The sequence below is a fragment of the Equus caballus genome, chromosome 7 (genome assembly GCF_041296265.1).
Source record: "Equus caballus isolate H_3958 breed thoroughbred chromosome 7, TB-T2T, whole genome shotgun sequence".
Lineage (NCBI taxonomy): Eukaryota > Metazoa > Chordata > Mammalia > Perissodactyla > Equidae > Equus > Equus caballus.
The window spans coordinates 3208128-3223496 of NC_091690.1; the positions used below are offsets into that span (position 1 = coordinate 3208128).

The window sequence follows — 15369 nt, forward strand, 5'->3', positions numbered from 1 at the left end:
GCACACAGCAGGCGCTCAATTAGTGTGGAATGAACAGACAGTGAGGGAATGACGCGTTTACTGGGATCGGGCCCCTGCCACCCTCGGACCCTGTCAGGGAGGAGGGAACGGGGGCAGCGTGCCCGCCCGGCTGGAGGCGAGGCCCCCCGCTTCCAGTTGTCCCCCCTCGCCTCTGTCTGGTCTAACCCGTCCCCCCACTGCCTCAGCCTGAGCCGCTCCCTCTGCCCAAATGCCCTTCTGCCCGGCCCGCCAGGAGCCCAGCTGCAGGGGCTCTAAGGCCGGGAGAAAGGACTTGGCGCCCCAAGAAGGGGGCGCTCCCGCTGGGGTGGAATCAGGGGGAGCTTCCTGGAGGAGGCGGCGTAGGGTCTGGGACTGGGTCAGATGTGTTTGAGAAATGGGTGGGGGAGTGGGAAGGGCATTCCCGGCGCAGCCTGAGCAAAGGCCCTGGGGTCAGGGAATGTGCCCCGTTCAGTGGGAACGCAGCGGGGTCTGTGCAGGGCCCATGGATGAAGCCGGAAGTCCTGGGTGGGGACTTGGACGTTTGGTCTGAGGGCCACAGGGAGCCATGGAGGGTCCTGAGCAGGGGCAGGGAGGTGAATCAGCCGGCGGGAAGTGCTCCGGGCTCCCAGGGCTGCCCCTGGGCCGGGTCCCAGGGAAGCCAGGGGCCACCCTGACCTCATTGCCGCAGACCGTGGTTTCCCAACACCCCGCCCAGCCGCGGGGGAGCCTGGGGGACAGCCGAGAATGCGGTCAGAGGACAGGAGGGCCCCCGCGAGACGGGCCTGTGGCTCTTGGCCTGCTTCTGTCTGCCCCATCGCGACGGGCGCAGCTGGAGAAACACAGCGGGTCCAGGGAGGTGGGCACAGGAGGGGTCACCCCGTCTGACTTCTTCCTCCTCCTGATCCTGCAGTTGCCGAGGAGTTCATTTACACTAAAGTGTGAACAGCTGCCAGTCCAGGAAGCTGCAGCTGAGTGCTTGACCCAGGTGGGCTGGGTGCTCCTGGCGGAACGGCAGACAGGGCGACAGGCTGGTCAGGGAGGCCTCGCTCCGTCCAGATCTCGAACCCCGGCTCGTGCCACGCAGACACGCACCCCTGCGGCCCCCAGTGCCTTGCCACCGAGTCCCACCCGGGCCAGAACAGAGGCCACAGCACAGGCCTTTGGACGACACGCAGCCCGTTTATTCTGGAGAGCCACCCCTGAGCGGCCAGGCGGGCGGGTCTGGCAGGCCCAGCAGGTGCGGCGGGCGTCCGTGGGGACCCGTCAGGCCAGAGGGACGAGCTGGGGGCGGGGGGCGGGGGGCGCTCACTTCTCAAAGCTGGACACACTGTGTGCTTCTCTGGGGGGGGTTGATCCGCTTCTTGGGGTGGGGGCCACAGACAGATGCACCCAGCTTGGGGACCTGACTTGGGGGTTCAGGTCCCCACGTGTCCAAGGGGGAGGCCGGGGAGGGCGTGCGTGCTATCATGACCCGGTCCAGGGTTCCGAATTCGGCCACACCGCGAGTCCCCGCCGGGGCCGAGGGCCAGGCGCTGGTGTTGGCGCCCGGGTGCGGCCACCAGGGGGCCGCAGGGACCTGGAGGCCAGGAGGGTGGCCGGTGCGCTCAGAAGTCCAGCTCGGGCATCAGGGTGTGCTCGGGGCGGCGCGGCTCCGCCTCCTCCTCCGGGATGTCCCCCGGGAGGTCCCCCGGGAGGTCGCCGTGCTGCGCGCGCCAGGCCCTCTGCTGCGCCGGCCAGTCTAGGTGCGCCCAGCGCGGGTCGGGGCCCCCCACGACCTCGTCCACCAGCGCCTCCAGGTCGGGCGGGGGCGCGGGCCGCTCCACGAGGACGGGCGCGAAGGGCCCCACGAGCCAGGGCAGCGGCACGGCGCGCAGCGCCAGCTCCAGCAGCTCGTCCACGCAGGCGTGCGCGCGCGCCACCCGGCCCCGGCCCTCGGCCAGCGCGGCGGCCGGCACGTCCCCGAAGCGGCGCGCGTCGGCGAAGGCGGCCTGCAGGGCGTGGGCGCTGCGCCGCACCTCCGCCACCCGCTCCTGCGCCCCGGCGGGCAGGCCGCGCACGCTGCTCTCCAGGGCGTCCACCGCGCCCTGCAGCTCCCGCATCAGGCTCCGCGACAGCGCCAGCGTCTCCAGCTCCGCCTGCGGGGGGCGGGGGACGGGGGGCGGGACGGGGCTCAGCGCCCCCCGCAGACGCGCGCCGGGACCGCGCCCTTGCCTCGGTTTCCCCGGGGACACACAGCGGGACTGTGGCTCTGCCTCAGTTTCCCCCCTGGACCCACAACAGAACTGATGCCCTGTCTGTTTCCCCAGTGGACACCCAATAGGACTGCATCACCCTGCCTCAGTTTCCCCTTGGACGCCCAATGGGACCATCGCCCTGCCTCGGTTTCCCCGAGGACACACAGCGGAAATGCGCCCTGCCTCGGTTTCCCCAAGGACACACAGCAGGACCCGTGCCCTGCCTTGGTTTCCCCAGGGGCACACAATGGGACCGTGGCTCTGCCTCAGTTTCCCCCATGGACACACACTAGAGAACTATTGTCTGTTTCCCCAGTGGACACCCAATAGGACTGCATCACCCTGCCTCAGTTTCCCCTTGGACGCCCAATGGGACCATTGACCTGCTTCGGTTTCCCCGTGGACACCCAGTGTGATAGTCTCCCTGCCTCAGTTTGCCCAGGGACGCATGACAGAGCCATCAACCTGCCTCAATTTCCCCAGGGACACCCAGTGGGATCATTGCGCTGCCTCAGTTTCCCCAGGGACACACAAGGGGACCCGCGCCCTGCCTCAGTTTCCCCGAGGACACACAGCGGGACCATCAGCCTGCCTTGTTTTCCCCGGGGACACACAGCGGGACCATCGCCCTGCCTCGGTTTCCCCGAGGACACACAGCGGGACCCGTGCCCTGCCTTGGTTTCCCCGGGGACACACAGCGGGACCATCAGCCTGCCTCGTTTTCCCCGGGGACACACAGCGGGACCATCAGCCTGCCTCGTTTTCCCCAAGGACACACAGCGGAAATGCGCCCTGCCTCGGTTTCCCCAAGGACACACAGCAGGACCCGTGCCCTGCCTTGGTTTCCCCAGGGGCACACAATGGGACCGTGGCTCTGCCTCAGTTTCCCCCATGGACACACACTAGAGAACTATTGTCTGTTTCCCCAGTGGACATCCAATAGGACTGCATCACCCTGCCTCGGTTTTCCCTTGGACACCCAATGGGAACATTGACTTGCTTTGGTTTCCCCATCGACACCAAGTGTGATAGTCTCCCTGCCTCAGTTTCCCCAGGGACACCCAGTGGGATCATCGCCCTGCCTCAGTTTCCCCAGGGACACACTGTGGGACCTGCACCCTGCCTCGGTTTCCCCGGGGACACACAGCGGGACCCGTGCCCTGCCTCGGTTTCCCCGGGGACACACAATGGGACCGTCGCCCTGCCTTGGTTTCCCCGGGGACACACAGCGGGACCCGTGCCCTGCCTGGGTTTCCCCGGGGACACACAGCAGGACCGTCACCCTGCCTAGGTTTCCCCGGGGACACACAGCGGGACCTGTGCCCTGCCTCGGTTTCCCTGGGGACACACAATGGGACCGTGGCTCTGCCTCAGTTTCCCCATGGACACATGACAGAACAATCGCCCTGCCTCAGTTTCCCTGGGGACAGATAATGGGACCTAAGCCCTGCCTCAGTTTCCCTGGGGACACAGAGCAGGACCCGCGCCCTGCCTCATTTTCCCCAGGGGCACACAACGGGACTGTGGCCTTGCCTCAGTTTCCCCATGGACACATGACGGGACAATCGCCCTGCCTCAGTTTCCCCCATGGATACCGAATGGGACCATCAACCTGCCTCAGTTTCCCCACGGACACCCATTGGGATAGTCTTCCTGCCTCAGTTTCCATCAGGGACACAGGACAGAGCCATCAAACTGCCTCAGTTTCCCCCGTAGACACCCAATAGGACTGTTGACTTGCCTCAGTTTCCCCGTGGCCACCCCAGCCAGCTGACCTCAGCCCTTGGTTCGCGACAGCTCGAGCCCAGCCCCTGGCAACCCTGGGCCGATCCAGAACCTTCTCCACCCCCCCGCCCTCCCCCATCCCACCTGGCTTTGGCGGCGGAGGCGGCCGTTCTCGGGGGGGCGCTGGCTCCAGTCCTCCCACAGCTCGTGCACCTTCCCGGGCCGGGCCGGGGCGGCGGGGGTGGCCCCGCACTGCACGCAGTCGATCTGCGGGGTGGCGGGCGGGGGTCGTCAGAGCGGGAGGGTTTGGGGGCGGGGTCCGCTGTGCGAGCTTCTGCGCCTCCTGGCCCGGCCGGGTCGCCCGCCCGCTGTGTCCTCTGTCCTCAGAGTCACCGCCCGCCCTTCGCCCACGCTGGGGCCTCCGCCAGGTGCGCTGTTCCCTCCACCCATCCTCCAGGGCGAGCCTGGTGGGGACATCACCCCCTCCAGGAAGCCTTCCCTCCCCTTCCGGCTGGGCAGGTCCCTCCTCTGGGTCCCGCCACACCTGGCGCGTCCCCCGTCACAACCCTGATCCCCCTACTGGGCTGTGAGTGTCCCGAGGGGGCCACTGTGCCCTCAGCGCCAGGACAGGGCAGGTATCAGACGATGAACAGAAATAAGCCATCGTCCATCACCCCCTGGAATATTACGCAGCCATGAAAAGGAAGGAAACTGACACCTGCTCCCACGTGGACGGACCTGGAGGACGTGACGCTCAGTGACGTGAGCCAGACACAGAAGGACACACTGTGTGGTCCACTCACAGGAGGTCCCCAGAGGAGCCACAGCCACAGAGACAGAAAGCGGATGGGGGGCCAGGGGCTGGGGGAGGGGCGGGAGTCAGTGTTTCCTGGGGACAGAGCTGCAGTTTGGGGAGATGGAAAGTTCTGGAGACGGATGGAGCGGATGGTGGCACAACCATGTGGATGTGCTTCATGCCGCTGAGCTGTGCGCTTAAAGTGGTTACAATGGTAAACTGCGTGTCGTGTGTTCACCTTGCACACAAACAGCGGGTGTTAGCACAGCGTTGGTGTGAGATCCTCGTACAGCGTTGTGTGGAAAGCATGCGGCATAGTGCCGGGCGCTCAGTTGAGTCATCGAACGAGCATTTATTGAGCTCTTGCTGTGTGCTAGGTGACAGGAGTAGAGCGGTGAACGGGCCAGCCATGCAGTAAGCACTCAATAAATGTCTGTTCAATGATGGAGCAGGTAGGTCCCTGCCCTCATGGAGCCATCAGTCTGGCGGGACGCGATCAACGAGTAAGTGAAGAAGCAGATCACGTGCATTCTAGGAGCAAGAGGCACCAAGAAGGAAAATAAAGTGTGCCAGGCAGAGGGCACAGCGTGTGCAAAGGCCCTGGGGCAGGATCATGCCTGGCATGTTGGAGGAGCAGCGAGGAGGCCCGTGTGGCTGGAGCAGAGGGAGGAGGGGGACAGAGGGAGGAGGGAGGGCAGGGAGGGGACGGGGCAGGTCGTGCGGGGCCTGGTGGGCTGGGGGGAGGACTCGGCTTCTCCCCGAGGGAGGGGAGCCTGGAGGGCTGCGGGTGGAGGAGGCGGTCCTGACTCGGGGCTCCCGGGCGCCCTCTGGCGGGGGTTGCGGGGAGCACAGGCTGCAGGGTCCAGGGAGGAGCCGGGCAGCAGGTCCCCAGCCCGCGCTCTCACCAGCTCCAGAGTCTCCTGCAGCTGGGCCAGCGTGTCCTGGGTGTGGTGCTTCCGCTGCCTCAGTTTCCCCAGAGAGTGCTCATAGGCCAGCTGGCGGAGCCGTGCCGACAGGGAGCCCAGGCGCACGAAATAGCCCTGGTGTCTTCTCTGCTCTTCCACCGAGCCCACTTCAGGGCCCTCGGCCTCGGCCGCCAGCGCCGCTGGAGGGTGGGACCCGGGAGCCGGGGGTCAGTGTGGCCACGCCCTCCTCGTCGGCGCCCCCTCCCTCCGGGTCACCCAGCCTCCCCCAGATTCAGTTTCCCTTTAGACGGACCGGCTCAGTTAAGCTTCCCCAAACCCTACTGTCATCAGCCCGTTTTACTGATGGGGTAAACTGAGGCAGGGAGTGGCATAGGCACACAGTAGGTGCTCCATAAATGCCTCGCAGCCCCCCCGCCAAGGAGGGAACACGCTGACATGTTCAGCTCGCGCCATAAGGCGGGGCCGGGAAGTCAGACTGTGTCAGGTCAGCAGATAAGACGCGAAACGTTGGAGAACGTGGGGTATCGGGGAAGATGGGGCAGAATCTGATTGTCACACGCGTGCGACAAATTCAAGCATCTCGTAGGATGCGGGCCGGGGGGCCTCGGAAGCAGACCGGAGCTCTGTGTGTCCCACAGGTCTGCTGTGTGGCTTTGGGCGGGTCCCCGCCCTCTCTGGTCTGTACCCTCCGGGCATGGGGACGGGGCGGGAGGATCCGGGGTGGGGAGGGGAGGACACTGGCCTCACCCAGCTCGTCCTCGGTCATGGGCAGGAAGTGGGCCACCAGCTCCTCCGACTTGCCCAGCACGACATCCACCGCGTGGCTCACTGAGCGCTTCAGCTCCACACTCCAGCGGCGGCCCTGCCGGGCCAGGCCCGCCACGCCCGTCACGCCGCTGGCCACCGCGTCCTTGGCCGAGGTCAACACCTGGTGGGAGGGCCGTGGGTCTCTGGGGCTGAGGGTCAAGGACCCGTCGTGGCCCCTTGCTGGCTCTGTGCCTCAGTTTCTCCTCTCAGGTAAAACGGAGGGAAATCAAACCTCGCCCGCCCCTGGGGGCGCATCGTGAGCACTCAACAGTGTGGGAGCCGATGCTTTCAACCCGACTGGCGGCTTTTGAGGGCGGGTCGGGGACCAGGGACCTCTTCCCTCCCACTCCACCCCCGCAGGTCCCCGCGGGCCGGTCGTGCCGGGTACCGTCTCCGACGGCTCATGGAGAAAAGGCAGCTTTTCCTCCAGTTTGTCGAGGCCCCTGCAGGCGAGGTCATTCACGGTGGCCACTGGAGAGAGAGAGAGAGGCCAGGGCTGAGAGTCGGGGGGACGTCGAGGGAAGAAGGGACACATCGAGGGTCATAGAGGGAGGGGGTGCTGGAGGGAGAGGCAGAGAAAAAGGAGGGGGGCAGAGAGACAGGGAAAGGGACAGAGTAACAGACAGCGAGGACGGCTTGGGGCCACAAGGGGGACCTGGCTGGCCCCCGGGGAGGGGCTGGGGACCCTGAGAGCGAGCGCGTGGGCCACCAGGCTGGGCCCCTCCTCGCCTCCGCCCTGCCACCGGCTGCCGCCAGCACCAAGGTGACTCCTCACCCACGCCCGGCTCAGATGGCTGGGCGAGCAGGCTCAAGGTCACCCCAGCCGGCCGAGAAGGTGTGGGGGCACCCCGGGGACCCCCTTCCTCGGTTGGACGTGAGGTCCCCGCACCAGGTTGGACCCCTGAGCTGGTCACGGGCTCGGGGCAGACGGCGGTGGCGGGCAGGCTGGACAGTGAAGGGACCACGGTGCACCAGGGCATCCAACAGAGAGGGGGCGCAGGTGGCACAGGCAGGCCTGAGCGAGGCTGACACCCCGGTGGCCGGGGGACAGGCGGCCCCAAGGCACGCGCGGACTCGGCGAGACCGAGGAGGGACACCCAGTGCGGGCGGGGTGCACCCCCGGGGCGCGTCCCCCCCGGCCGGTGGCCGAGGGGCGGACTCACGCTGGGGCTGCAGGTGGCTGAGCAGCGGCTGCGCGCGGTCCAGGGCGCGGGCGGTCAGGCCGCACACACAGCGCTCGGCCAGGCGGCACGCGGAGCCCAGCAGCGGGTGGCTGTCCTTGGCGGCCCCGTAGGCATCGGAGACGGCGGCGCACGTGGCCCTGACCAGCGGCAGGGCCGCCACGCGCTGCACCGCGCTCTGCGGGAAGGGGCGGCGTCAGAGGGGGGGCCCCCCCCTGGGGAGAGGTGGGGGGCTCGGCCACACCTCCGCCCGCTTCCCCGCCCGCCCTGGGTGTTGCCTCGGTCTCCCCATTGGTGCCGTGGGTGCTAGGGCTGTGATGGGGGCTCTGGGGCCCTGTCTGATGCGGAGTATCTGCTGTGACTGCTGCTATTATTACTGCCGTCGTTGTTGTTGAAGGGCGCCATGATGGTGGACACAGGCCCAGACGTGGGACAGGGGCGTTGGGCAGAGGCCAGGTAAACCGCTGGTGCTCGGAGAGACCCCCCCCCAACCCCGCCCGGGCCTCGCTGTGCCCCTCGGGGAAATGGGTGGGAGGCGCCACCCCATCCTGGGCCAGTGTCCTTCAAGAAGGTGCTGGAAGCAAGGATGGAGGTCGGGGGTGCCCGGTCTGAAAGCATCCCAGGAGGGCCTCTCCCCACCCCTCCGGGTGCCCCTGCTCCATGGTGGGGGCAGCCCCTCACCTGCTGGTCCTGCTCCCACACGCTGGGTCTGGGGGCCTCGGCCGCCTCGTCTTCTGACATGCCTGCTGCAAAAGGGGGGTCACCGTAGGGGGCAGGGCAGAGCGAGGGAGGGGGCCCTGCACGCGGCCCTCCCAGCTCCCACCCAGGCCTTGGGTTCTCTCCGCGTGGGCTCTGTGACCCAGGCAAGGCTCTTTTCCTCGTGCGGCCTCAGTTGCCTCATCCGCAAAATGGGGTAATAATAAGACCGACCTCAGAGCGTCATGAGGGGCCCGGACAATGCGTGCACGGGGCTCTGCACACAGTAGGTGCACACCAGAGAGCGTCTGGCCGGGGGGGCGCTGTAGTGACTCAAAGCCTGGGCTCTGGGGAGAGAAAGGCCTGGGTTCGAATCCTACCGTGACCTGCTGTGTGACTTTAGGCAAGTGCCTTCACCTCTCTGGACTGTTTTCTCTTCTGCAAAGTGCGGGAGGTCCCAGCCGCCCGTCCCCCAGACAGAACTGCACAAGCAGCCCCTGCAGGGGTGCAGGTGGCAGCTGCGGAATCCCAATACACCCACAGTCCGTTTGACAGGCGGGGAAACTGAGGCACGCAGCGGGTTCAGGCTGGGCCCAAGGTCACTCCGCTAAGCAGGGTCAGAGCGGGGAGTTCGACCTCAGACTCCCCGGCTGCAGTGCTAACCCTGTCCCCACCCCGCGCGCCCTCAGAACCCTGATCCCCGACCAACTGGGTCCTGAGCCTCCGCCAACTGGGCCAAGGGTCTCGGCCACCTGCTCCGGCCCGGCACCCCCTCTCCTCCCCACGCCCCTGGACCCTGTCCCCCGACCCGATCGGGGGGCCCCCGGGCCTGCGTGTGGCACTCACCCGGGCGCGCGCGGCCTCAGCGCCCAAGTGTCCCCGCGGACCCCAGATTCCCACTCGCGTCCCCGCCCCGCGCCGGCTCCCCTGCCTTATAGCGGCTCGGGGGGCGGGGCCTCCGGGGGCTGGCCAATGGGGAGAGGCCTGCGGGGGGCGTGTCTCTGGGGGCGTGGCTCCAGGCTCCTCCCCCTCCCCGGGGCTCTCGGGGCGCTCAGCGGTTGCCACGGCAACCCGGGGACGCCGGATGCTCTAGGATTGCGCTACTTTCGCTGGCCGGGTTTGGCCCCCTGTCACCCTCGCTGCTGTCACCGCGGCGACAGGGGAGGGCACCCACAGCCCCCACCGCCTGGCCAAGTGACCTTGGGCCAGTCCTCAAGGTCTTTCTTTTTACTTTTTTTCAAGTTGCCCTTTAACGAAGCCAGGAGCCAGGCTGGCCCATTCCCTGGAACCCCCGTTTTGCAGAGAAGCAAACCGAGGCTCAGAAAGCTTTAAACCGCCACCTCCAGGGCCCCCAGCGATGGAGGGTTCCGGTTCAAACCCGGCTCTGCCGGGCTCCAGACACCCCTGGCTTTCGTCTCCGTGCCTGCAATGACCACGGACGTGGGCACGACCCTCCTTCCAGGGAGCTGGAGAGAACGAGCATGGCCCCAACCAACCCCCCCAGGGGCCCCCAAATCTGACCCCGGCCCCCAGCATGCCCAACACTGTGTCGGCAGGTGACGACTCAGGCCCTTCGGCCTCTGAGCATCTGTCCAACCCCGTCCAGCCTGCCCACGCTTGCCCTGGGTGACTGTCCCCTGGGTTGTCACCAGCCAGCATGACAAATTGTTTGGAGACCTGAAGCAATCCGGTTTAATTTCAACCTTCCTCGGGACGAGCGCTGGCAGGAATCCACCCGTAAAATGACACCCGGGCCACGGTCAGGATTTTCTTTCCAGTTAAGCCCCGGGAAGGGGGAGGGGGCGGAGCAGCTGCAGGCCATCAGATGACCCCGTGGAAGCTCCTGTCCCCACCCCAGGCTCTGGGTCACACTTCTCCTTCCCTCCTTCATCCCGGAGACCCGGGACGGCGACTTGGGAGGTGATGCAAGGAACACAGTGAACGCCAGTCCGTCCCGTTCCATTCAGCGGCTGTTTATTAACCCCTCGGGTGTCACCCTGAATGGGTGACGCTGGGTGACAGACAGGGGCCTCAGTGCCAGGCGCCGGACTCAGAGAGCCCTGCAAACTGGGGGAGGCGGAGCCGGGGAGAGACAACACTTGTGCGTGGGCCAAGGCTGGATCCGAGGGAGCCCCGAGCCCAGGAGCTCTGGGAGACGGAGGAAGGACTTTCTGGAAGAGGGACAACTCGAGCGATGACAAGGAGGCCGGCCGGAGAGCCCGTGGGAAACATGGGCAAAATGGGTCCCAGCAACAGTGGCAAGGCCTGACCCTTAGAAGGTGTGGGCTGCGGTGTCCTGCCAGGCCCCGTCCCCTCGCCTCCAGCCCCAGGCCTCAACGGGACTCGGCCACCTCCAGGAGCGTCTGGCCCTTGAAGGCTTCCGGGCCAGCACAGCGCGTGTCATTCTGGAAGAACATCTTCTCTTTGTTGTCCACGAGCCACCGAAAGAGGTCGTGCAGGTGCCCGTCACAGACCCAGGGGTTGCGGGAGAGGTCGAAGCCGTACTGTAGGTTCTGGGTGGGCCGCCCCAGGCTGGCCCAGAGCCCCTTGGGCACGCTGGTCAGAGAGTTGTTAGACAGGTCCAGCATGTCCAGCCGCCGCAGGCCCCGGAAGGCGTCGGGGGCCACCTTGGCCAGCTTGTTGTCACTCAGGAAGAGGTATCGTAGGTCCGCCTGGGGCGCCAGGAGGTCCTCTGCAAGAGCGCGCAGTCTGTTCCCCTCCAGGTGCAGCCGTTCCAAGCACAGGGGCCCCCTCAGGAAGCCGGAGGGCAGAGCCTCCAGCTGGTTGTCACTAAGGTCAAGGACACGCAGGTTGGGGACGTTGGCCAGCAGCCCGGCGGGCAGCGTCCGGAGCTGGTTGCCGGACAGGTCCAGGTGCCGCAGGGCCGTGAGGCCGTGCAGCCCCGAGGCGTCCAGGGCCCGCAGCTGGTTCTCCTTCAGCACCAGGGTGTGCAGGGCGGCGGAGGCCCGGAAGAGCCCGGGCGGCAGGCGGCTCAGGGCGTTTCGGGTGAGGTCCAGCACCTTCAGCCCGGGCACCGGCTGCAGCAGCTCGGCCGACAGGTTGTGCAGCCGGTTGCTGGAGAGGTGCAGCTCCTGGAGCCTTGGGGCGCCCCGGAGGAGGCCGGCGGGCAGCCGGGTGAAGTTGAAGAACTCCACGGCCAGGTGGATGGTGTCAGCCGGGAGGCGGCGGGGGACTTCGGCGGGCGGCTTGCAGGCGATGGAGGTCCCGTTGACCGACTGGAACACCAGGCAGGCGGTGGGGTCTGGTGGGACCCCCTGGGCCGAGGCCACGGAGAGCAGCAGCAGGAACATGGTTCTAGAAAGATGGGGGTTCAGGCCCCCTGGGCTGCCGGCAACGACAGAAGGGGCTCAACAAGTCAAAACGAAGATATCCCCAGATGGGTGGAAATACCCCAAATGCGCCTCCCTCTTTCCGTCTCTGCTTCCATCACCCTGGACCATGCCGCCTCGTTGCTCACCTGGACCACCGTCCAGGTGCCGTCACCTCCTCCTCCTCCTCTGGTTTCCACCTTCACCCCGCGACAGCGGCCATAAGTAGCCTCTATTACAGGGAGAATTCTAATCCTCTGAAACCTAAGTTTCTTAGTCTGACCCCTAAGTGCTACCCTACCCCATTGCCAGCTCAGCCGCAATGGGCTGTTACTTATCTGCAGTCCAATTTGCTAATGTCTAGCTGGTTTTCTGGGTCATTTCTTATCTCCCTGGCCCCACGTTTTGAAGGCAGAGCCAGTGAACTCCTATTCATCCTGCAAAGCCCTAACTCCAATGCTCCCTTTTCCATGAAGCTGTCTCTGACCTTCCCAAGTAGAGTTCTCAGTTTCCCCCTCTGGGCTCCTCCTCTTTCCATCCAGCCCTGACCAGACCAGGTTAGGTAACCTGGGCCCAGCTCCATCCTGCTCCTAAGCACTCAGGTGCAACCCAGGTACATAGAGGATTCTGAACATGAAAAGTGCATCCTGGTTTGCGCAGTTCGGGGGGCGGGCATTTGGCCTTGGGATGGCATGGTTTACAGTTGGCACCGTAACCCTTAGGGGGCTGGGGCTTCTGTCCCTCTGGGTCCTTCTCTCAGGTCTGTGATGGGGGCTGGGCTCCCGCTCCCTGCCTGGCCCGGGGCCCACCTGGGGAGCCGGTCTGTCATAGTTCGAGCCCGAGGGTAGGTCCCTTCCAGCCTGCAGACCTACATCCGGCCCTTTGGCTTCAGTGGGTCAGACAGAATGTCTGTGTATCCCGTGCTGCCTGGCGGCCGGGCCTGCCCAGGATGGATGGGGTGGGGACCTACCTCTGGTTTCGCTCTCGGCTCCAAGAGGACATGGTGGCCTCTTTCCCTCCCATCCAGGTTCCTTTGGCCTGGCGAGGTGGCCTTCTACCTGCCTGGGCCGGGGGAAGTGGCACCAACCCTGGGGGAAATCCCTGCCCACATTCTGTTCCCGTTAGGGGCTGGACCTGGGCCAGGCAGGGGGAAGGGAGGGGCAAGGATTGCAAAATTCCTTCCTGGCAGGGGGTGGAGAGCAGGGGGGCAGGGTCCGCCCATTTCTTGGCCCTGCTTCTGCCCGGTTTCTCCTTCCTGATCCCTGCTTTTGGGGAGTGGGCACCCATGAGTCTCTGGGGCTGAGTTCCCAGTGCCCCCAGCCCAGGAATCAAAGTCAAGTTTGCAAGGGGGCCGGCCTTGGGGATGGAACAGCCATTTGAGCAAGATGTGCTATTTACGATAAATTTGAGCAACCAGGAAGCTCGCTCGGTAAAAAGAACAAAAAAAAAAAAAAAAAAAACCCACTCGTCTTGAATTCGTGACATATTGCTGTTGGGTTGCTTTTTTTTTTTTTTTTCTGTAATGAAATAATTTTTTAACAAATAGAATTCAAAAGGGAGCAGTGCCAAAATGCTCTAGGGTCTTGGAACAAAGGCTTGGGAGGGACTCAACCTGGCTCTGAATCCCGGCTCTGCCAGGAACTGCCTTGCTTTGTGACTTTCGGCGAGTGGCTTAACTTTTCTTGGCCTCGGTTTCCCCATCTGTGAAGCTCAACCTCAGTCTCCAAGGGTCCCTCCTGCTCTTTCTTTTTTCCTCTCAAGCTGATGTGCTGTTTATTTGGGATCTTTCTCTTTTCCTAATAAATGCATCTGGAGGCTAGAAATTTCCCTTTGAGAACGGCTTTGGCTGCACCCCATGGGTTTGGCTATTGAGCGCTCTCATTCTGGTTGAGTTCTAAAGATTCCGGTGTGATGTGTTATCTTGATCTGCACCCAGGACTTCTGTCAGGCCTGGCCATGGCCTTTTCCCCCCAGCCTGGTCTCTGAAGGAATTCGTCTCTGTTCTGTCTCAGTGGACACACAGGTTCAGAGACAACGCACAGGCTGGCGTAGACAGGCACAGATAAAGACAGACAGACAGACATGCACATGGATCCACAGCTATAGATACTGACACAGAGAGAAGCAAAAATACACAGACAGAACCAAACAGAGACACAGACAGAGCAGGAGAGAATGACAGACCTGCAGAGACAGACACACAAAAACAGACACACAAAAATGGGCAGAGGAGGGGCCGGCCCCGTGGCGCAGCGGTTAAGTGTGCACATTCTGCTTTGGCAGCCCGGGGTTCACCGGTTCGGATCCCGGGTGTGGACATGGCACCGCTTGTCAAGCCATGCTGTGGTAGGCGTCCCACATATAAAGTAGAGGAAGATGGGCACGTATGTTAGCTCAGGGCCAGTCTTCCTCAGCAAAAAGAGGAGGATTGGCAGCGGATGTTAGCTCAGGGCTAATCTTCCTCAAGAAAAAAAGGAAGAAAAGTGTAGGCGAGGATGTGGAGAAAAGGGAACCCTTGTGCATCGTTGGTGGGAACGTAAACTGGTGCAGCCACTATGGAGAACGGTATGGAGATTCCTCAAAAAAATTAAGTCGATCCACCACAGGATCCAGCAATTCCGCCGCTGGGCATTCATCTTGAAAAGCGATGTGCACGCCGTGTCCACGGCAGCATTATTCACAGCAGCCGGGACAACAAGATGATCGAAGCCCGAGGCCATTATGCTCAGCGAAATAAATCAGGCGGAGAACGACAAGCACCGTGTGACCTCACTTCTATGTGGAATCGAAAAAATCCACACTCAGCCACCGAGAGGAGAGTGGCGGTTGCCAGGGGTCGGGGGTCGGGGGTCGGGGAGATGGCGGCCATGGGATACAAGGTTGCAGTTGTAAAAGGAGTCCCGGGGGTGGAAGGTACAGGCGGTGACTCAAGTTACTGATACTTTATCGTATCCTTGAAAGCTGCTCCCAGAGTAAATCTTCAAAGTTGTCACCGAAGGTAACAGTGTGACTGAAAGACGCGCAAACTAACCTCATCGCGGCCACTGTGTTTGCGGCACACGCGTGTCACGTCATCACATTGTACACCTGACACTCACACCATCTTCTGCGTCCCATGTATTTCAATCGAGCTGAAAAAATCAGACGCAGGCGCGGGAGGACCTGGCAGATGCCATCGTGACGTTTTGTGGATTTTCTTTTGTTGTTTAAATCAGTGTCCCCATAACGAGGGGACACCGGGGCTGTCTTGTTCACCGCCCCGTCCCCGGAGCCCAACACACACAGTAGGAGCTTAATGGACACGGGCTGGAAGAAGGCGTGTGAATTGTAATGACATAATTACGACCATCTCTCGAAATGAAATCGGATCATGTCCCCTGCTTAAAACCCTCTGATGGCTGCTTGTCCCACTTAAAATAAAACTCCTAAGGCTGGGGATGGGAAGGAATGGGAAGCTGGTGTTTCATGGGGACAGAGCTTCAGTTTGGGAAGATGGAAAGTTCTGGGGTGCTTGCACGACAATGCGAATGGACTTCATGCCGCTGAGCTGTGCACTGAAAAATGGCTCACACGGTGCATTTGAATTTATGTGTACTTAAGTATTTTACAATGCAAAAAAAAAATTCATACTCCTTACCTTCGAGGCCCTGCCTTCCTCTCCGTCCTCATCTCCAC

General features: G+C 63.6%; 2 protein-coding genes across 10 annotated transcripts; both read right to left on the reverse strand.

Annotated features, from left to right (window-relative positions):
* Positions 1 to 1159: 1159 nt before the first annotated feature.
* PLIN5 (perilipin 5) lies at positions 1160 to 9325 on the reverse strand. 8 transcript variants are annotated; one of them, XM_023644454.2, is made up of 9 exons: positions 9212 to 9307; positions 8600 to 8712; positions 8351 to 8412; positions 7652 to 7847; positions 6877 to 6959; positions 6429 to 6609; positions 5661 to 5860; positions 4104 to 4226; positions 1160 to 2135 (listed from the first exon to the last, which is right to left on the reverse strand). In XM_023644454.2, exons 3-9 carry the CDS (start codon positions 8408 to 8410, stop codon positions 1605 to 1607), a joined length of 1374 nt encoding a protein of 457 aa, XP_023500222.1. In that variant the 5' UTR covers positions 8411 to 8412; positions 8600 to 8712; positions 9212 to 9307; the 3' UTR covers positions 1160 to 1604. The 8 variants fall into 8 exon arrangements, with proteins under 8 accessions (XP_023500222.1, XP_023500221.1, XP_070128631.1 ...); XM_023644453.2 differs by having other exon boundaries at positions 8351 to 8415; XM_070272530.1 differs by lacking the exon at positions 8600 to 8712 and adding an exon at positions 8746 to 8862 and having other exon boundaries at positions 9212 to 9275.
* A 997-nt stretch (positions 9326 to 10322) lies between these two features.
* LRG1 (leucine rich alpha-2-glycoprotein 1) lies at positions 10323 to 12815 on the reverse strand. Of its 2 annotated transcripts, none has more exons than XM_023644459.2 (2): positions 12665 to 12815; positions 10323 to 11710 (listed from the first exon to the last, which is right to left on the reverse strand). In XM_023644459.2, exons 1-2 carry the CDS (start codon positions 12715 to 12717, stop codon positions 10699 to 10701), a joined length of 1065 nt encoding a protein of 354 aa, XP_023500227.1. In that variant the 5' UTR covers positions 12718 to 12815; the 3' UTR covers positions 10323 to 10698. The 2 variants fall into 2 exon arrangements, with proteins under 2 accessions (XP_023500227.1, XP_023500228.1); XM_023644460.2 differs by having other exon boundaries at positions 10323 to 11680; positions 12665 to 12814.
* Positions 12816 to 15369: the final 2554 nt, after the last annotated feature.

Bases quoted from the DNA above. Each gene is read 5' to 3' on its own strand.
- PLIN5 (XM_023644455.2), bottom strand. From the start codon at position 8,410: ATGTCAGAAGACGAGGCGGCCGAGGCCCCCAGACCCAGCGTGTGGGAG. The intron at 6,960-7,651 runs GTGAGTCCGCCC...CTCTCTCTCCAG, and splicing joins CAGCCACCTGCAGCCCCAGC to TGGCCACCGTGAATGACCTC. The intron at 4,227-5,660 runs GTGAGAGCGCGG...GCCACCCCGCAG, and splicing joins TGCAGGAGACTCTGGAGCTG to ATCGACTGCGTGCAGTGCGG.
- LRG1 (XM_023644459.2), bottom strand. From the start codon at position 12,717: ATGGGAGGGAAAGAGGCCACCATGTCCTCTTGGAGCCGAGAGCGAAAC. The intron at 11,711-12,664 runs GTAGGTCCCCAC...CGTTGCCGGCAG, and splicing joins AGCCGAGAGCGAAACCAGAG to CCCAGGGGGCCTGAACCCCC.